At 37.3% G+C, this 21,942-nt stretch overlaps 1 protein-coding gene across 1 annotated transcript in view; it reads left to right on the forward strand.

Moving 5' to 3' along the window:
- STARD9 (StAR related lipid transfer domain containing 9) overlaps positions 1-21,942 on the forward strand; it is a 98,209-nt gene that overhangs the window by 10,910 nt on the left and 65,357 nt on the right. Inside the window, exon 3 of the mRNA XM_421162.8 lies at positions 1,472-1,588. Within this exon, the coding sequence (XP_421162.5) occupies positions 1,472-1,588 (117 nt within the window). The remainder of the gene's footprint in view (positions 1-1,471; positions 1,589-21,942) is intronic.

Consider the following 21,942-nt stretch of genomic DNA (forward strand, 5'->3'; position numbering starts at 1 on the left):
TAGAGGCCCACAGCTGGGTGAGTGGGCCCAGCTGAGCTGTGTGACCCAACGAACTTTAAATTCTAGTTTTTAAAGAGGATCTATGGGCTGCCTTGGGGCACTGGGAAGTCAAAGCAGGCTCTGTAGGCTGGGCAGGGTTGTTTGGAGGTGCAAGAGCTGACTTGTGAATGTTTTCTCTCCCAAGGTTTCATAATTGGTGAGTTTTTTAATGCATAAACTAAATTTAGACTGCTTACTGCAGTGCACAAACTAGTATTTATCCACTCATGTTTGCATTGCACGTGAAGTGCATTTGTTTTGTAGTTAAAAACGAAAGAAAACCTTGCAAGTTAGAAAGGATGCCCAAGTTTACAAGGCACAGGTTTTCTTCTGTCAGGCAGGAGCACATCTCCTTGAGATGAAAGGATTGGGGGTTTTTTGTTTGGTTCTTTTGCTTTTCGTTTTTAAAAGTTGTGATAGCTTGCAGTATTTCCTTCCTGTCTTTCTATTGGTGTAGAAAATTTAAGTAAATAAAAGATTACTTAATAAAAAGATCTCTGAATCAAAGCATGGTAAAGATGATCAGCAGGCTCATTAAGGTGTGAAGTCTAGCTGAAGAAATTTTGATCCTAAAGATATTATGTTGGATCAAGTACAATCAAGTGAGATTTTAAATACACATAACCTGTCGAATTCAAAGATACTTTGGCATTACTCCTGTCACTTTATTTTGCTGATTCTTGGCTTAAAGAAACAATAACAACAAAAAACACCACAAAACCCTCAGATGAGCCTATAGATTCATTTTTCCCTGTAGATCTACAGTTGATGTTAGTCTTCAGCATTTAATGCCATTTATACAGTAATCTGACAGGCAGGATAGTCACTCCCTGGTTTGTGGTGACATCAGTGAGGAAGTTTGTTTAGATATGGAGTAATATTGAATCTTCTGCTTATATTGTTGCACATGCTAAGGTTATGATAAAGTTATTGATGAATTCAGTGGATGTATTTGTAGCATGCAGTCATACCAAAAGATGTATTTAACTTGTCAATATGACAAAGCAAAGGGGAAAAGGGAGAGTAGGCTTGGATTTTTAAATACAGAGTGAGAAAATGGGTTTTGTTTGGCTCTTTTTCTGCCTCATTTCTGTGATGTGGTTCTCTTGCCTTTCTCAGCTCTACTGAGAAATATGAAAAGGTTTATACAGCTTTTCTCTTTATATAGATGTTGTGGAGATTCATAATTGTTGATTGTATTTAGGCTGAAGAACCTTATTTATAGCAAACATTCTTCTGCAAAAATTTCTCAGCAGGTTTGTCATCGCTGCCTCCTCACTCTGTGAGTTAAAGGAAAATGAACAAAGAGAAGTAACTGTTTGTTGTTCCTTTTCCACAATACAGATCCTAGATAAACTACCTGTTAGTTCTAAAATGCTTGCATTTTATTCAGCTTTGGAGTGAAGTCTGACTTTTTTCCTTCTGTTATCAGGTTGACAGCAGGCTCGATGGCACTTGGGACTCAAGAGAAAAGACTGCCGCCTTCAGCTTTGACTACTGCTACTGGTCAGTTGATCCTGAAGATCCGAAGTATGCATCTCAGGAAATGGTAAGTGATGCTGTTCTTCGTATTTGTGCTCCCACTCCATTTTGTCCTTCATATTCATATCTACTGGAAGAGATTGTAAAGTTAGATATGAAAATTTTGTCTATCTGCCCCCATCTTTTTCTTATGTCGTTTGTAATGCTACTCAATCTGCAATGCTATTGTTTGTAAACAAATTTTTACTTTTGTTAGATCTGCCAGCTTTGGTAAAAATCATTAATTGTGATGATCTCAGGATGCTAGCTCAGTGCTGAAGGGATCTGGTTGTAGTATAAGAAAGCTATAAAACTGAAAGAAAAAATTCAAAATGATTCTACTGGATTGAAAGTGATTCTGATCAGGAATTAAGTAATCACATATTAAAATTATGGTAGTAAATTTTATTTATAGTGGGTTGTTTTGAGTACCTCTTCTTGCTCAACCATTACAAATTTTATAACTGAATGGGGCCTGATAGATTAAGATTTCAGCATTGAGATATGTTAAGACTTGCTTTTTTATTAAAAAAAAAATGCTGTGTTATTAGATCTACTATAAATACCATGCATGGTAAAGCTGTTCAAACATAAATGTATACACATACAGAGAAACATATGTCAGTGTTATAATGAGGTTTTATGGCTCTTCTGTCTTCAGAATTTTATTCTTTCCCTTTCTTGTCAGTACAGTTGTTCCCAGTGTTCTAAACTGTGTAACTGTGTTGTTTTTCCTTTAGCTGTTCACAGAAAGCATCACTAAAGACTGAATTAGTCCTGTGAATTTCTTATTTCTGGTGACAGTGAACACAGGACTGCTTTAATACAATATTTGAAAAGCTATCAGATTTGGCAGTTATCAGAATGATTGGTCAAATTCCGAACTTTGCCAGATTTCCTGCTTGGTGCTGTAGTGTGGAAGAGAGTTTAGGAATTCAGGAAGTGTATGTGTAGTGTTTAAAAAAGGAAATCTTCACTATGTGCTTTAGAGAGGAAGATAAACTTCCACTTTAGGGATTACAAATGACAAATCTTTAAGTGTTGAACTGTTTTTTGTTGTTCTTTCTGTATTCTCCCCCCACCCTCCCTCAAATGTTTTCTTACTTGCATGTATGGATGCTATCTTCTGTACAAGTTTTTCACATAATATAAGTGTGCCACTTAATGCTCTTGACAATACAGCTACGTTTCTAGCTGGAGTGGTTTAGCAAATGGAACATTGATAAATACAATCTGCCAAGTCAGCTTTCACTCTACTCAGTATGAAAAGAAATCACAGCTGCCAAGTGGGAAACAAATATTGGATAGAAAGTGGAATTTTTGTTGTTATAAAATACAAGTGCAACTGAAAAAGGGTGTAAAATTGAATAAGTAGGTATTTAAATAAACTTTGCATTATCATACAACACAGTTTTATCCAATAAAAATGCTGAAGGGGAAATACAAATTCACTGGCCATAGAACAATAAGCAAATGGGCAATAGTTGTCTTACTCGTGGCATAGTTGTTGGATGCATCTGCTGCTGACCAAAAGGATATCCAGTGCTGCTTCATGTAACTGTTGAGTTACTGAGCCTTAGACAGACCTGTTTTGTGTGTTAGGAAGTGTTTGAAGATAGACTGGTGCTTTGAGAAAGGCCTTGAGTCATGAGTGAGTTTCTTGGCTGTTTATCTAGAGTTGTCTTGGTGACTGTAGAATGCCATGTCGTTTAGGAAAGGACTGATGGAGTACCGCAATCTTACCATGCTTTTCTGTGTTTATCTTGCCATCTTACACCGTATGAATGAAGCTTATTGTATTAATTCCATATTTTGCATCAGCGCTTCATTGCTGAGTTCAAAGTTTCTAAGCTTCCTTACAGCAATGGCAGCCAAAGGAAATTCAGTGATGTTTTCATCCAATAAAAGCTCTCTTTCATGAGCTGACCTTGGATTCGTTTTTCCTTGAAGATATCCTGCCAACTATTATCATATGTGGTTGGCGTATCAGTTGAGGATGAAAAACAGATTGAAGTATGTGCCTTCAGGTTCATTTTTGTAGAGAGAACTGTCTGGCAGTGAAGTGTCCTTTTCTTGTCCTCTGGACTAACATACAAAAATGAAGTAGTGGCAATTCCTTTATTGTCACAGAGTCTGTAACAACTGCAGTGGATGGGCTGCAAATCATAGTGCTGAGTTGAAAATAAGATTTTTTAAAGATAGAAATCTGCTTCTCTGATTGCTTCTAGTTTCATCTGGATGTTAACGTTATTTAATGTTATTTCAGATTCTGGTCTCTTGCATTTCTCAATATGATGACGCAAACTGTATTTTATTCCCTATATATTTTGATCAGATACTTTACACGCTTAAGCCAGATTTCAGTCAAACATGTGTAAGTGCTTTCAAATGCTGAGATAAAAATTCAAATCTGTATTTTTTTTTAAAAAAAAGCTTTCTCTACTGCCTGTGTGCCACTTATGTTTGCCAAATTGTAGATACGTGTTGCTCATTTTATTTCTTCTAATACATTCATATTAATGTTTCTTTTATTGCCATCTTTACTTGATTTGGGGGGAGGGGAGAATAAGGATATTTTTTCACTTTAGTCTGGGGAGAGCAGACCTTGTAATACGGTGGAATGAACAGGAACCTAACTGAATTAGCAATGCCCATGTGACGGACTGTATGCCTTTGTTTCTAATCTTTTTTTAGTGACTCTGCAACTGGATGTCCTTTTTCCTTCAACAAGTTAAACCAGAGTCATAAATACACATTATTTTTAAGAAATGTTAGTGACTATGTATTTCAGACTGAATTTTAGAAGTAGTTCTTACTTTAGAAGATATGCACATTTTCCTGATTAGCATTACATAAAGATAGTAAGCCTTCTGATATCTCTGAAAAGAGGAAAGTTTTGTTTATTTTAAAATAAAAAGAAACCTGTTTGTTGACTACTGAAAGGGTATCCTATCTATTTCTCAAACATCAACAGTGATGTCTTAGAGACAACCTATTAGATAGTGGTTGTTTTCAGAAGGAATTTCAGGTGCAAGTGGATGACTTTGAAAATTGTTTGTACTCTCATTCAAAACGTTTGAGAAACCAGACATGAGTCAGAGGTCTGTTTTCCTTGTTTCACCATAGTTATGAGAGAAACATGAATCTACAATGTTTCTAATGATGTGCTAAATCCTCCAATGCACAGAGGGGTAAACCTGATCTGCTTGGGCTACAGTGTGATGAAGTTGGGTGGAAGCAGAGAAAGGACATGTCAGGTGTAAGAATAAGCCAAGCGCAGGAATGGAATGTTGAATGGAATAAGAAAGAAATACAAGGAAAATGAAAGATTTTAAGCATCTGAGTGCAAAAGGTCATGCATGGTTTTTTCTGATCTTACTTCTGCAATGTATTACATTCATTTTCTGTGGATATCAACCATGGAATGGTTATTCCAAACCTTCTTTGTCCAGGTGTAGGCTTTTTTTTTTTCTTTTGTAGTTGTTTTCCTTATCCTCCCCCCAACAACAAGTAAATATGAAAAGATCTGAGAAGCTGTAATACTTTTGTCAGTGTTCATTCTCCTGCCTTTTTTGAGATGAATTGTTTCTTTTGCCTTTATGCCACAAGAACTAGTTTGGTTTCACAATGGAGGGGTGCTGGATGTCTGTACCTGGGCTTCCCCATTTGCATCCGATGAAGTGCTGTTTCACAGTGTCTCCCTGCATTCCTGTACTAAGCTTTACTGGAAGGTGAATTTGGCACTATACAAAGCACACTTTAATGGAGAAGATTTCTGTAAGAGTTTTTCTTCCTTCCCACTTCTTCTGGAGTTGTCTTCAGGAAGTCTAGGTTTGTTTTCCAAAGGAAATTCATTTCTCAGGCAATTGTGTAATTATGGGGTTATCCTTTAATAAAGATTCATTATGTACTCCTACTTAGCAATAAAAAGGGGCTGTAAGCATGTAAGATAAGAATATTGTTTGATAATAATATTGTAGTTATATTTGATATTGTAGTGCAATTTGATTAGGATTATAATTTTCAGTCTGTTAGGCAGATTCAGACTTGCTGATTCATTGTGGTGGCTGAATATCACAGCATGTAGGTGCTTTGAAACCTTTGTAGTTATCCTACAAACAAATATCTAAGCGTATACTTATCTAAACTTAACAGTGCTCTTATCTGGCTTAATACAATCTATTTCAATCTTTTGAATTTCCTTTGTAATACCTTAAATAGCTTTCAATGGATCTTTCCTTAAGTTTGTGTTAGTTACACCAAGCAAAGACAAACGTTTAAAGCAGCTGCAACACTTAAGTGCCCAGTTAAACCCTACTTAAAGCAAAAAAAAAAACCCCTTCAGCTTGTTTTGATGCAAACACTGTTAAACTAAACCTTGAGAATATTCTGCCCAACTATAGAAACCCACACAAGCATTGAGTATTCTTATGGTTGGTTGTTGTAACTTCAGTCCTCGGCTTCCCTCCAGCCATCCTTCCCATCCGGTTATTGTGTATCTGCAGTAATTGTGGTGGGCAGACCGACCCACAGGATGTAAAAGCAGGTATTTACACACAGCAGTTGCCATAGATAACTCATGTGTAGTAATTTGTTCCTTTTGATAAGAGCAATACACCCCGTGACTAATAGAGCATGACTGGCAGTGATGGTCAAATCCAGAAAAGTGTTTAAGTGCCTGCCTTGCTTGGATTTCAGTGGGATCCAAATCTCTGACTGGGTTTCTTTGGAACACTTTTCATTGATCTAAAGTTTGTGTGCCTTAGTTACCAGCTAAATAGAGATTTATAGTGTAAGGCATTCAGTGGCACACCTTTGCTTCATACACACTTCTGTGTCAGATGCCATTTTATGAGACTGCCCCTCTGCTGCCATCTGTTGCATGGCAACAAAACGTGATGGGATATTGGTGGGAAGGTTCACCCCCTACTGCCATACCACTAACAACTGTCTTTGATGTCATGGGCCAATGTAATAAAATAGGAGGCATTACTTTTGGAGCAGTCCTCATACAGTTACAGAGAAAAAGCAGTAATGGCATTTAAAAAAAAAAAAAGTCCTACTGCAAATATCAATAACTGTTCCAAAGTTCTTGACCCTCTGTTTTCTCCCCCTCACATCTTGTAAGCAGCGGCATACTGTTATAACTGAATTACTGATACAATTATGAGCTGAAAGAATAACTCATTCACTTTCACGTTGTTTATTTCTGAACTTGATGTATTAAACACTACGGGCTCTCTCTGCTTGTATGTCCAATGCATGTGTATGCTAGGAAGAACTCCCAATCAGATGCATCTTTACTTTTGCTGTGCGATGATTTCTATGACTGCGTATAAATCTTTTCATTAATAAGATTGGGTTTTAATCTGTGCTGTAAGTACAAAAATGGAGGCTACCAAGGGCAGTTTTTCTAACTGAACACACGTGATGTGTGAAGACAGATTTTTCCATTTCTCATTTGTTTTCAAAGTGCCATAATTGTTTTCATATTTGGCTTCCCATTGTATCTGTGTGTGGCTGTGTCTTTTTCTTAATAGTGGTGTTAGCTAAGGAATGTAACTGTGGAAAAGGCTGGAAGGGCAAATGAATTTCTTTCATCTCTGTTAGAGTGTAATAGAAAAGCAACCAGAAGATGAAACTGATATGTTTGTTTTAATATGCAGCATCCTCAGTGTAACATCCTATTTCTTGGTTTGTTGAGAGTGGGAGGAGGCAGGAGTGTTTGTTTGGTTTTTCCCTGTCAGTTGAGAAAGCTTTAAAAGGTTATACAAGAACATTGTTTGGAACCAAAACATTAAAACATACTTTCCAGATCTTCATGAGATACTCACCATACTTGCAGCTTGGTGGTTTGTTTAATGTAAGAATTCAGATTGAGGAGCCTTTCCATTTTCAGATGAGTCTGTGGCACTTCCATGCCTCCACGTGTTCCCTGTGATATTCAAATTGTTAGTTGCAAATCTGTTTCCTGGTATATGCACTTTATTATACTATAATTCTTTAGAATTAAGTGCTGATTATATTTCTGTAATCCTTCAATTTGTTCTCACTTCATCCTTCCTCCTTGTAATGCTTGGGTGAGGTGGAGGCAGCAGTGGGTGTAAGTGGCATTTTCTTATGAACTATTTGAAAAGCAGTAAACATTCCATGCACTACATTTTTTTTTCCCCAACCCAGAATGAGATAGAAGTGGAAAGGAGAATGTACTGTAAGAAAATGGCTTTTTGTGATTGTGAAACCACTGTGAGTGCAGGTTATTCTTCGACCAACTACAACAGCACAGATGCTGTATTCAGTTCACAATCAAATGAAGTCATTCTTTCTGGCTACGACCAGGATTTCTTTGCTCTGAAGAAAACTGATGTGGGATTCATAGCTCATATTTGTAAACTTCAAAGCAGGCTTTGCTGGATGACAAAAATCAAATGGATTTTCCATTTACCAGGGATAATACTGATTTTTTTTCATGTACAGTACCTATTTAGATTTAAATAAGGCATTCAGTTAATTGCAAGAAGTAACTATGTTGAACATGCATTCATATGCAACTATAATTTAATGCAGCTCTATTCGAAAGATAAAGCTTAAGTACACAAGAATGAATTAAGCTGCATGTTGGTAACAAGGTGAGGGAAACATTTAATACTTAAAAAAAAAAAAAAAACACTAAAACTAGCCACATAAATAAACAAAGAAAACCAAACTGTTTCAAACAATGAAATTCAACTTTACCCAAATGTTAGATGTGCTAGTACTTATACCCACTCACTTGTTTTTCCTGACAGGCACAGGATACACGGTGCACTTCATTTGCAATAGGCAAGCTATATAATTCACCAAACAATATCAGAAGGAACTGTAGCTATATTCAGCAGCCTAGAAGAGGAATAGTAAATTCTTAGTGTTACAAGGTGCTGTGCATCTTGCAGTGAGCCTGCACCATCACAGCTGGCAGTTCTTCCATAACCATTGTGATTTCTACGTGTCTTGCAAATGAAGGCAAAAACTTTGCACTGGTGACCTGCAAACTATCTGAAGTTGTTTGTTGGCATATTGTTATTATAAAGGATTTTTTCTTTTTTTAATTTTTGTATGGGTGTGATGTTTTTCTTTGCAGTCCCTGAGGTGTATTTTTCAGACCCGAAGGGTTTTTATGTAGATCTGTCCCATAGGATGGGACACATACTTCTTAGACTAGGCTGCCTCTTCTCTCCATAAGAAAATCCACCAACATCACTGTAACACATGCGATATTGATGATGCAGCACAGGAATACAAGGATGTGTTGTGTGTGTGAAGGAGAGGCATGTCTCAAAGTCCAGAATGGAAGACACTTGGAATAACATTAGAGCAGATCTTAATGTTAAATTTAATTGCTGTAATTTTAGCTGTGATTCAGCACCATGGGAAAATAATCTGTTAAGCAAGGGCCAGTTCAAGTGGTCCATTCCAAAACTTATTCTGCAGCTATTTCACATGACAGTGATATAGCCTAGCAAAATGTACTTCAAAATCTATTCCTCAGCCTAAGATACTGAAACATCATCGTCTGTGCTTCAGCTAAGAATGTCCTGACTTTAAAACACAATGGTTATGCTGTTAGGCAATGAGAACGTATCCATAATAGTATGTAAATCTGGGGAGAAGGAAATCTAAACCAGCATTTGGCATTTTGACTTTTATGTTTTAAGGCTATAGTAAACGTTTCTACACTGAATTACCTTTATTCGTTTTCATTCTTAAGCAATTTAGGAGCACTGCTAACAAAATCTGTTTTAGCAGAAAAAGCACAACTGAGCAGCGATGTTAATTTGCTTTTCACAAGTGAGCTCTCAAGGGCATACTTTCTGTTGATAAAAAACAAAGCTGAATTGGGAGTCAACATGCAGGTGCTCGGATCCAGCCAAAAGGATGATTCATTCGATTTGTCTTCAAGGAGACACGCTTATCTCTCTGAGGCATATCTTAATTAACAGAGAAATATAAAAGTTAACTCCTAGCAAAGAAAAATAGAGCAAACACAAATTAAAAAAAAAAAAAAAAAAGAGAGAGAGAGAAAGGGAAGGGCTGGGTTTTGTTATATTGTAATGGAACAGTTGCTATTCATACCCATCACTTTAATAAACAGTCATACAGGACTGTTTACATGCACCACATCATTTAATTTTTCAGGCGTTAGCTATTTATGCATGCAAGTCCAATCTCATGGCTGGAACATGTCAGAAATGTGGCACATTTTCAGGAATAAACAAAATGGCTGTGCTGATCTTGATCACAGCTGCTGCATACATGTATCTCACTATTCAGTGCTAGGTTAAGCCTACCCAATAAAATCTTTCATAAGCCAGCTGCTTGTTAAAAACAAAAAGCCCCCAAACCTGTCCCAGTCTCCCTCTGAAAGTCTATCAGCCCTTCAATCCAGTGCTTCCACAGCCCTCTCAGACCAGTATGTTCTTAGACATTTGGTTAAAGCTCAGCTAATTTTCCCATCGTTTCAGTTGCCAAAGGACTAATCTAACTGTGAAGTCATTCACTCAACATTACTAACAGATTGGAGAAAAAACACTGGTCTTCATTTCAGAATAGAAACAGCAGAAATGTCATTCTTTCATGCGTGGAAGAAAAACTGTGGCAGGCACTTAAGCACAAGAGAATTAAAATTGTGAATGTTCATCTCCAAGTAAGGAAGAACAACCAACAGCTTACCTGAGTAACAGATTAAATAATAATTTTTAAAAAATTCAGAATGGTGGGTTTTTTGTTGTTGTTGGCTGTTGTTTGGTTTTAGAGAAGAAAAATCCTTCCAAATAACTGTATGCTGGCAAGCGAATTCAGAAGGCTTTTGCTTTCAAATGCAAGGCGTGAAAATCACAGTGATTATAGAAAAACTGATGGGTTCACTGCAAGGTACATGACAACTGGCAATGCCAAGAACTCACTATTCTCTTCCAAGATGGTGTGTTTTTACAGGTCTTTCCAATGTTGTTTAGTGAATTATACTGCTTGGAAAGGAAATGCGCTCTGTATATCTAGTGACTGTCAGGAAAACTGAGTCTAAGTGCTAACAGCATTTGCTTTGAAGAACAGAACAAGAAGAAACATCTTATCTTGTGTTAGTTTACATTAAGCGTTCTGTTCTGGTAGCAGCAAACGAATTTGAGTAACTGCTGATATACTTAGAAATAGATAATTCTGAGGGAGGGCTAGAACCAAAATGTTGAAAGCTTCATAGATAATACTATATTAGTCTCACTGTGAAGGAATGAGGTCTCCTAATGTACTTAAAAAGCCAGAGACAAGGAAAAATTCTCTACCCAGCTGAGCAATGATTCCCAGTCTTTTGAAGCAAGCCCCATCACATCCGAGTTGTTCATGACCTAGACTGGTGGACTCGCTTTGCTGTGTGACCAACAAGTCTGACCTGAGCACTTTGAAGTATGACCAGGAGGTATTCCTTATGTAGTGCCCTGGAAACACATGTCCCTAAAATTTCTCTCTGATGTGCATGAAAGCATACCTTCAGCTGTGGGCATTGTGCTCCATGTGATTTTTCTTACCTCCTGTGTGCCTTGGTCTTCTGTAGTCTCTCTCATGCAGCTCTCCAGGACCCTTCTCTGTGTAGGTGATGTCATTGCCAAAGGTGACAGTGGGGTTATCCTGCATCAGGCATGTCAGTTGTAATATCCTTAGCAATACTGCTGTAAGGCCATTTTCCTTGTCCATCTGTCTTGTTTTGATGCTCTTAGTTGCGTTCCTTTTTCTTAATGACTGAATATAATGGCCAGAGTTGTTCATGAGTGGCTGATATATTTTTCTTTATTGCTGCATTTTACAACCTCTTCGCTGATAGAGTGAAAGTTCCACTTCAAAATGCGCGTTTCTGACTTTGCTGACTTTTTCAGTAGCTAAATAGAATGTAGAACCTACTTGCTTTTATCCTTTTTGTGTGTGTGTGGTTTTACAACCAAGAGCATATTTAATAGCTGTTTTGAAATAGAGAAATGAAAGATAATGGTGATATCATGTTGAGAGTCCAGAGGGATAGTAGATACAAATTTATCATTGACATTTTGCTCGTATTGCAAAGCTCCTGTTCTTAAGCACTTTCTGTGCTTAAGCAGCTTTTGTTATTTTTAAGTTAAACTCCAATTCAGCAGAAACCTCTCAGTGCCTTAAAGATATTTTTTGGTCTGAAATCTCAGAAATTTTGAAGGGTTATAGAAGCTTGCTTCCAGCTCCTCATGTTGTTCTCCTTTGCCTCACTTCTATTACTTGATATTGCTTGGTACAGCACAACACTTTTATTGTCTCTCATCCTACTGCATGTAATTTGCATAATTTTATTGCTCACTACAGTATGCAGAGTGTAATCTTTTTCTACTCCATCTATTATCAGTGTAAGTGGCTTTCTACAATTGAGTGCAATTGTCATGATGGAGAGCAAAAGAGATCACAAGGTCATATTTAAGTCCTTGTTTCATTAACATAGAGTTGATGCACTTTTTATTCATAGCACCTTTTCAAGTAAACTAACCAGTTCAGATGAATGTCAGGGAATATTCACTGTGACCCACAGCTTGATCACCTGCACTACTGTATCGTTGGAGCAGTTCCTGCTCCTCTTTGGGCTGGGATAGCCAGCACTTCTCATTACAGCTTCTGGGCACAGCTGAGGAACTGGCAGGGCCGTGTCCATTTCCAACCAGAACTCTGCGGCCATTTACACTGACACTGCAACTGACCACTCCTTGCAGGGTAGGAAATAGTCAACAGCATGTCTGCAGCTGTGGTGGGAAGTGAAGAATTCTGCTCCCAGCAGATGGATTGGATCTTGAGATTCAGTTATGGGGGCTGGAAGTTTTTACATGCTATTTCTTACCTCTGCTTAATGGTGCATACAAGGCACCAATAACCTTTTTTTAATATGCTGTCCATTATGTCTCACAGTGTGTGTGTGTGCACTGTGATGTTGTCCTGGGGCTCTGATACACTTAGGACTGGTTCCGAATAGCACAGTGCTGAAGCTATTTCTTTCACCTTATGCTGTATGCTGTAATTTCTTTTATATATGTGTTCACTGATTCAGGAACTTGTGATTTATCTTCTGTCATGTCACAGAGCGTGGGATCATGTTCTTCACTGCATCTATACTGTGTCAGAGGTCCCTGAAATTTTCATTAATGTTTTATATCTTCCTTCTGCATTGTTCTACTCTTCTGCTTCATTGTGGTTTTTTTTGTTTGTTTGTTTGTTTTTTGCTGTACAGATAGAGAAGAACTTCTCATTCCTCTTGACTAGAGGGAAGTGGGAATAGGAGGCAGAAAAGAGAGATGAAACAAAAATAGGACCTAATTAAGAGATTTGAGGTAGTAACTGCAGCTATTTTAAATACATTTTTAAACGTTTAAAAACCATTAATAAGACCTACAAGGTTAGGCAAGGCGCAGGCAACTTCTCACTTGAAGGAAAGAGAATGCTCTTTTTTTTTTTTTTTTTTAAATCTTTTAAGACCTAGCCATAAGAAAACATCACTAAATTCAGGCTGCATGGTAAGTCTTTGCAACTATTTCCATGATGGGTGCAGCTTGCAAATAACGTGCATAACCTTTTCTGAGAACATAAAGGTGCTGACGTAGTTGGGCACAGAATTGAGCCCCCTTCTTCTCCTTTTCGTTCCAGAAGCAGACATGAGTTGTGAGTTGCTTCTGATATAAAAGGCAATTACTGTCTACCCAGAAGCTTTTTGTATTTTGCAGATTCATTTCACTTATTGTAGAGTACCAACTAGCTTTTCTTACAGTTTGCAGTGCAGGTATCTACAGATTATCTACTGTGTAATGTTATTAATGAGCATGAGATGTGTGCATGGAGAAATAGTCCATATAAGAGCTGAAGTATATTCCTGTTAAGTTAAAAATGATATAGACTTGTCAGTTGTCTATGCTATGCCTCCTAAACAACAATTTAATAACTTTGTAGTCCATGTATATTGTTTTCTTCCAATACACTTCTTTTCTTGGTTTTTAGATAACATATATATACCTGTATTATTAATTTGCTGGGACTGCATATGCAACATACTTGAAATGGAGATGGCAATTTGGGAGTAATTAAGCATGTTGGAAATAATGAACTTGTTAATGTTACTTAGAATAATGACACATATTAATGACATATTTTGCCACAACTTCACTGTTCTGTTACGTACCTGAGACCTAAATTACCTTCTGTTAAGGGTACTTCTTAAAAATGCACAAAAGGAGCCGGAGGGGGAAATTATTTGATAAAGGAAATCTGGAGGAAACAGGAATTTGCACTGAATGGTATGAAAAAAAGGTAGACTTTTAAAAATCCTTTTCTAGTCAGGCTTTTACTGATTAGGCAGTTGAGGGACTAATAAAAAGGATGTGTTACAAGTGAAATACTCTGACTTGTACAGAGTACTACCTGTTTGTGCAGCTTTGATCAGACCTTGAGATCTTCTAAGACAAAGACAGAATTTGTAGATGCTAGGATCGTTTTTAAGAACACACAATGTGGATGTTGGATGCAAGAAACACTCTATGTATCTGCTGTAAGTCATTGTACTGAAAAGAGAGAAGCATGAAATTGTCATCTGAGCTAGAACAGTTGTATGAAAATCACCCATAAACTTCAGCACACCATCACTATATTTGCTGTAACTTGCAAACTACAAGTGACAAAATTTGTATCTCATCATAAAAAATATTGCACCAACATTTTGGAAAGCAAATACAGAATGATGGTGAGTTACTTAAAACCTCATGTGAATACATGAAAGTCTTGTTGTTCAATCCCTTTTAAGTCATTCTTTTGAACATCCAGTTATTTGCCCATTTCATGCCTTTTTCATGTGGTGCTTAGCACAAGGTTTCAATTTGTAAGGAAATAAAATCTAATGCGTCCTCAACTTGGGAAATCTCTAATGAAATTTCTAATGAGATCTCTAATGAAATCTCTACCTTCTGTCTCATTTTAAAACAAAACAACCAATCAACCCCACCTTAATGTAGTTTGTTCATCATAGGTAAAAAATATTCTGTTTCACTTAGACAATCAAGTGCACCCCTGAATGGTTTTATGGGTTTCTTTTTCCTTTCATTCCTAGTAAGTATTATGTATTACAGGGAAACTCTAGTGTTATCTTCAGAGGAGGTGGCTTGACATACTATGAAGAATTATTTTTTTACTTTAGCCAGTGTCTTTGTTTGTCTTCATAATATCAAAATTTGGTTTATTACTGGGCTTTCAATGACACAGAAATATGCGTCTATAATTGAGACTTAAGAATTTGCTGGTTTTGATGCCCATTTGTTCTCTAATCTTTACCAGATCTGCATGGTTTTCTATTTGAAAATATGTGGCAGTGTTACTGCTTTGTGATAGTACTGGGGAGACTGATTTTGTAGATATTTTCCTACTGCTTTTTGCTTTCTGTCTATTTAATGATGTATAGTGGGAATCATTAGTGATCTTCGTGGTATGCTGTGCCCATTTTGAGGTGGCTGGGAATTGAAGTGAGTGGGTAAGAGAAGGACTGTATAAAATAGCAACATCCGATAATTTCTGTCAGCATGGGAGCAAATATAGAAGGAACTGTTAGTCCTTGCAGCCTTTTGAATGTGGCATTTTTAATTAGGTGAGCTGTGATTGCTCATTGCACCTTTGGCCATTAATGTGCTGCCCCTTGGTACTTCTAAGCTGGAAATGCACAGGGGCAGCTGACCTGGTGGAAGAGTGGAATTAACAATTTCCTCAACCACTAGTCCTGGCAAACTTTGTTGCTAATATATTGCTGAGAATGAAATGCCAAGAGCCCTTTCCCTGAACTCTTAACTGACCTTACAATGCTTCCTGTTGTTTGGATTCTCCTGGAAACTACTAAAACCATTTAAATTTAGAAAGTCTCTTGTATGAGCTCAAAACACTTTTTAAAATAGTTGTGGTGAGTACCATAGACTGCATTCCAGCATTCTTTTTTTTTATTTCTACATTATTTTTTTTTTAGATCATGTTTTTTAAGGAAAAAGAAGTGAAAATGTAACGCTGCAACAATTTTTGAAGAGCTAAACCAAAGTCAGGAAATTTGCCTAGGGATCTGACTGCTGCTTCTGAATCTTCTCAGCAAACATTGAAGTGGTCAGTTTTCATACAAGTCTGTATACTTTTCCATCACGTTCTTTTTGTAGGAAGATGTGTGGTCCTCTGAGCAGCCAGGTGGGTGTACAGGCAGTTCCATTGCTGTAAAAGGGTTTACTCCAGGGAGACAGCATGGATGCTTGTCCCAGTACCTATGAGAGCAGTGGAGCAGATCCCTCCATTGTGAACCACATTTCATGAAGATTGTTGGCTCTTCTGTTGTGCCTGGGCTGAAACTTGCAGATTTGCAAGTAGGGATGCTGATGGGATATACATTCCTCAACCTGTTCTTTTGGCAGTATGCCCTGCACGTATTCAGAAAGGAGGCCAAGTTTTCCTATCAGAAATAAGGAATAATTTTAGGTCTGCCATCTCATATATTTGGAAATTCTTTATTCCCAGGAAACAAGCAACAAGAGAGGGAAAAAAAAAAAAAAAAAAAAAAAAACATCTAATGTTTAAAACAGATTTAGTCTCAAGTCTAATGCCTAAATCTATCAGGAATGCAGTAGTCTACAACTTTTTTTTTTTTCCTTTATGTGAAAGACAAAACTAGGTGTGACTGCTGTGTAGCACAAATCAGTGTCTTTTGAACCTTCTCATCTCTCCTACTAGGGAGCCATAATTTAAAGGGAAACAAGATTATTGCAAGAAATCCAAAGCTCATTTATACATATGCTGCTACTAATGCAGTCCACTAAAAAGTGGGGAATTTGTAATAGCTGCATTTCATTAAATTTTTGATGTTCTGAACTTGGAGAGTGAAAATAGTTTAAAAATGAAACTGTGTTAAAGTAACTTTCAGTGCTGCATTTTTTGTGCTTTTAGAAGCCTTTGGGGAATACTTCTTTGAGTCAAGTTTCAGTGTAACATTTAACAAGTGATAATTCAGGCTTTTCACTTTTATGAGTTTTGGGGTTTTATTAACTTACATTATTTACATGAAGAAAATTTAGGATATGCTATATTAAAACAATTCCTGTATCTCCTTCCACCAACCATCGTAGTTGTACTTATGAAAACTGGCATTTGAGAGGCTGTTAAGGCCAAGCACTGGTGAGCCCCATGAGAATTTATTTGCAAGGTTCACCCATGCAGTAATTTCTTTCAGCAGTGCTATCTGATGTTGCATGAAAGTGGAGAAATTAGCTTATTTCTAAGAAAGTGTATTTTATAGTCTTACGATTTGTTTTCCAGTGCAGTGATTTTAAGAGCTGATGATCAAATAACAAAGGCATCGACTTGAATTAGCTGATGCACGAAAAGAGAATACCCGTTTCCAGCTGAAGGGGGTGGGGTGGGGAGGCAGAAATATTATCTTGATAACGTCATTGAGCTGTTGTTCAAGTATTTGAGAAGATGGTTAGCCCTTACTGAATTACTGAGAAATTTGGATCACTGCTCTTCTTTCCCCTTGTAATAAAATCAAGGAACAATCCTTTTTTCCATCCTCTCTTAAAAAATTAATGGGCAGTTATTGTTAGAGATAGCTGAGAATTGATACTTGACCCTGCTGCCTTAAACAATAAAACTTAGTAATTTTTGTTGTTTTGCTTTACTTTCCTTTCACATGGAATTGCAGACATCCGCTAATGACCTGGGATCCCAGCCAAGAGCTAGCTGTGGTGGGGGAAATGTGGGATATTTATAACTTCATTATCTGTTACTTACTCCTTGCTCTTTCCATTGCAAAAGGGAGTTGGTTTTGTTTTGTGGTTCGTTCTTTTTTTTAATATTGAACCTGAACAGCTCTCTGTTTATTTTGCTTATTTGAAGATGACATCATTAAAACTGCACAACACTTTAGTTGTCAACTCACGTGATTTTTCTGCTTTTAAGGCAGTAGGGGACATGAAGTCACATCTGGGCCAGGGGAGTGGAACAGATAATATGTTTACTGGGTCTCAGTAGAGTAAAGCAGCATGATTGTAAAGGGCTCTCTGCTCTTCCTGCTGTGACATTATCCCTTAGAAAAGCTAAAGTTTTCCCTGTGATTCTTTTCTTGGGTTTTCTGGCCCAGAGTTCACTCAGGAAATATCTTTCACTGTGTTTCAGCGAAGAAGCACAGAGCAGAGGCAAATCCTGGTCCTCAACTCAGCCAAAGGCACACATGTGCCCACAATGGCACTCAGACCTCCACATCCCCCATTGCTCACACAGTGCAACAAAAGCTGTTGCACACCTGCTCACTAGGCTGCTTGTAGCCACAGTGTTGCAGCTTGTGCATAACTGTCTGTCTACTGGTAACATTCTCCTTCCTCCTCTAAAACCTAGAGAAATTTTAAAGAACTGGGTAATAGAGTGATGCTGTAGAGTAGCCACTCCTTTACTCCTTTGCACAGAGTGGGCTTAACCAAAAATCCTTTGTGTCTTTTTTTTTTTTTTTTTTTTTTTGGTCATGCCTCATCTGTTGGTGTACAATTTTGTTCTTAATGTGTCACTTTGACCTTTTTAAATTTTTTTGTTTATTTTAAACATCACTATTGTCATTTATTGCAACAGTATTGAGGAAGATTTAATTACTTGCCCTTCATCCTCTCATCAAATAAGGAGCTTCCTGTAGCTGGCTTTTTAGGCAGGATGTATTCCTGAAGTCTAGACAGGAGATTCAGAATTACTCAGCTTTTCTGACTTTTCCTTTAATGTGCATGAGAACTTGAATATGCCCAGGTAACTGTATCTTTAGGTACTATATTAAATAAATGGAACAGGGCTCTTGGTAAAAACAGACTACTTGTAAGAGTTAGAGTAAGAATTCTATTTTACAGTGCATCTGCAGAGAGAGGACTCAAGCCTGAACTTACGCTTCTGTCAGTTGATCCCTACATATAGATCAGAAAAAGAAAACACCCCTACAAGATAAGCAGTGCTTTTCCTGTAGTTACTCTTAAATTGTGATACTTCATAACCATTAGCTTTTGGGGGATGGAGGGATAAATGGGAGGACATTTACAGTGTGTCTCTCTAACAAATGTCTGTTGTTAGCAAGCCTAGCATCTATTTTGTCTTGCATTAAGCTAACTGGAAAGGGATTCATTCAGTCCTTAATGGGTAGAATTCTCCTATGCTGATTCAAAGGGTGGACGTAACAGCAGAATTGAATTCACATATGGCACAAAATAAAAAGTGTAGATCTTGATTTCTGGCTTCATTAATGAATGTATAAGTTATTTTCTAGGTAGGGAAGTTTATCACTGCAACTGTATCTGAACTAAGCTGGGTCAGATATTGGTGAGTCTCACACACTGGTTTTTGGATTGTACTGCTGTTGTGTTCAGATTGTGACTGCTCTTCTCTTATCCAGTGATAGCATGATAAGAATCCCCACTGGGCAGGAAGGGAGGGTTCTGTGATGAATGTGGTTCTGCACAGGTAGATGAAAATAGCAGGTGGCGTTTTTGTGATGACTATCTTGTCTTTCAGGTTGATCTTTACAATAAAACACCAGCAATTTTTATTTCTTTTATTTTTTAAAGCAGATGGAGTTGTGCCCTTACTGATAGGGCACTTCTAAAAATGTGGAATTTGTCAGAGCATATGTAAATTAGATGGATGTGGGAAGCATAGGGGTAATTCTCTCTCAAAACAAAATCAATTTTTGATAAACAGATGAGGTATATTTTCATGATTGTGTATTTTGGTGATAAAATAGCGGAAATACAAAGTGACTGTTCAGCCTGGTTGGTGTTTCTCATTCTTCCACCCTCTATCCAGAAGGATAGCATGTTTATTTGTCATGTAAAATGCTAGGAAAAAGGCACAGATAACAGTTCCACCCACATACTTTAACTAAGCTTGACTTACACTAACAGCATGAATGTATGTACATTATGATGCACACAATAAATAGCTTTTGCACTGGAAAAAATGACAGCTGATAGATGAACAAAGACATGATTGTTGTCCTTCCCAGGGGGAATTAAAGCACAAAGGGATTTAAGAGCACGCAGGAAGCTTGTTGGCAGAGCCCACAACCAATCTCTCTCAAGCCGTGGTGCAAATGCTCCTGCCACAGGCCAAGCAGCTCGAGCTGGAGGGAAGCCTGCCCTTTCACTCAGTTTCCTGTTCGACTGGGAAAAGAAACTGAAAAGACTGGATAGAGGGAAGGGAGAGAAGTAATCCTAGCTGTGGAGCTGTGGCCTCTTAACAAGAGGGAAGAAATGTTCCCAAACTAACGGACCAGTGCTTGGTTTTTGTTGTTTTTTATTTCCCTCTTCTATTTGGTTTGAATGGGATAATGTTGCTGAAGTAATCCTAATGTCACAGTAGAGGGTTCTGTGCAGTTGATCCGCATAATGCGCTTCCCTTTGCTTGTGTTTTCTGTCTGTGTACAGAAAGCCCCTCAGTTGACATTTGTTTAATATTCTTTAAGAGAAAACACGTGCAGAAAAGCCTTGCATTATTGGAGTAAAAGCCTAGATTTGTTTTCAGATATTCCTTCCTTGAATCCTCCCTCTGCCTTTTTTATTTAAATTGATCTTTGGGGTTTTGGGAAAATTTTAGAACAAAAGCTCTCCTTGTTTTGGCAGGAAATGTTTACTTCTGAATAATTTTATTCTGTGAAATATTTTTTTTCATCTTAAATGCAAGCCTTGGATGCTACATGCCAGATGTAGCAATTTAATTAAAGCAATTTGGTCATAATTTGGGTGGTAACTGCTGTAGGTGGGCCAGATCCTGTAGGGAATCTTGCTACATGAGATACTGCTTATCTGCTCTTCGTTGTGGAGGTGGTGGCAAATGGACACTGCAGGGCTGAGCCTCCTGTGTTTTATTTTGTTCATGCAGTTGCCTAAACTATCCTCACTTAATGGTTGAGAGCAATTTTGTCTATATAGTAAACAATGACACATTTTATTTTAAGTAAATCCATTTTGTGTCTGTGTCCACTGTAAATTGTCGTGATGATGTCTTGAAGCTTTTTACCTACTCGTGAGGCATCTTTTTAATTGCTGATTTGCATGTCAAATCTTTAATGGCAATGGAGTGGTTGAGTCTTTTCAGCATTTAAAAAGTCAATTATTCTATAGGGAGAAGCAGCTGTTGGCCGTATTGGTTCTCTGTAAGTTCAGTCTCCTCTTTTATTAAAGTAGTGGTATTTTAAAAGGCTATTTTTAAACTGTGCTGTGCAAGATTTATTTATGGTTTTGAACTCAGTTATTAACTGATGGGAATTTATGTTAGTATTCTGTGTTTAGGCTAATGTTTTACAATACAAGCAGTTTTCTTTTAGTGAGGTTTTTTGCTCACATTGCTGTTTGTGGACTGACTGTAGTAAGTGGTGATTTTATTTATTCAAAACCCCATTATAAAAAACACCTTTTTCTGTCTGTCTGTTTTCCATGACCACATTCTCTTGAAATTTCCAAGTTCTGTTCAGATTCCTAATGATGATAGAAGATATTTACCTTCTCAGACATGCAAATCAGGAAATGGATACTGTGCCAGTAAGATATAAAAACAATTCTGTTATCCTACTGGTCCCAAACAGTGCAGCTCACACTCCTCCCACTTCCACCTCCTTCCACTTCTGCTCTGGTCAGAGTTTGTCTCAGCCCAGTGTCTAAACCAAATGCAAGCATAGCTTACCAGAAAGTACTTAAAGTTAAAAATACACAAAAGTAACATATCAGTATTTTTTTTCCTTAAATTTGCAAGCTCAGCATCGCATGCTGTCCCTGTAGGTTTACTGGATTTTTTTTCCATCTCTCTCTAAGATTTGGTATACATTCCATTTTCTGAAAGTATTCAACCCTCAAGCATAACAGGCAATTTACTGTAGTTTTAAACAATTCTTTTTTTGTTTCCTTCTGAGATTCAGTTTCTGATTGAGCTAAGAAGGACAGTTTTGTACTTCTGGAATTCATATATTACCAAAACCTTATTCCTGTTAGAATGCATTCATTATCTTTGAAATTAAACCATTTATGACTGTAAAAGGGACGTTATCACACAGTAGAGATCCCATTTTAGTTACAGTGTAATATACGTATTTGCTTTAATCATTTGTCTTAGTTGTAGATTATTAATACAATGAAATGTCAGAGATACTCTTTGTTAACTGTAGTTTGTGCTAAGTATTCACTAGGATTAGTTTGAATTGTGTGCGTTAAAGGAGAGTTTAATCTCCAACTGTTTGTCCAGATCAAAAGAAAATCTGAGAGCCAGCATGCTTCTGTATTAATTTGTGTGTGACACAATTGGTTTGATAGTAATGTA

This window comes from Gallus gallus, chromosome 5 (genome assembly GCF_016699485.2).
Source record: "Gallus gallus isolate bGalGal1 chromosome 5, bGalGal1.mat.broiler.GRCg7b, whole genome shotgun sequence".
In the NCBI taxonomy this organism is placed as follows: domain Eukaryota; kingdom Metazoa; phylum Chordata; class Aves; order Galliformes; family Phasianidae; genus Gallus; species Gallus gallus.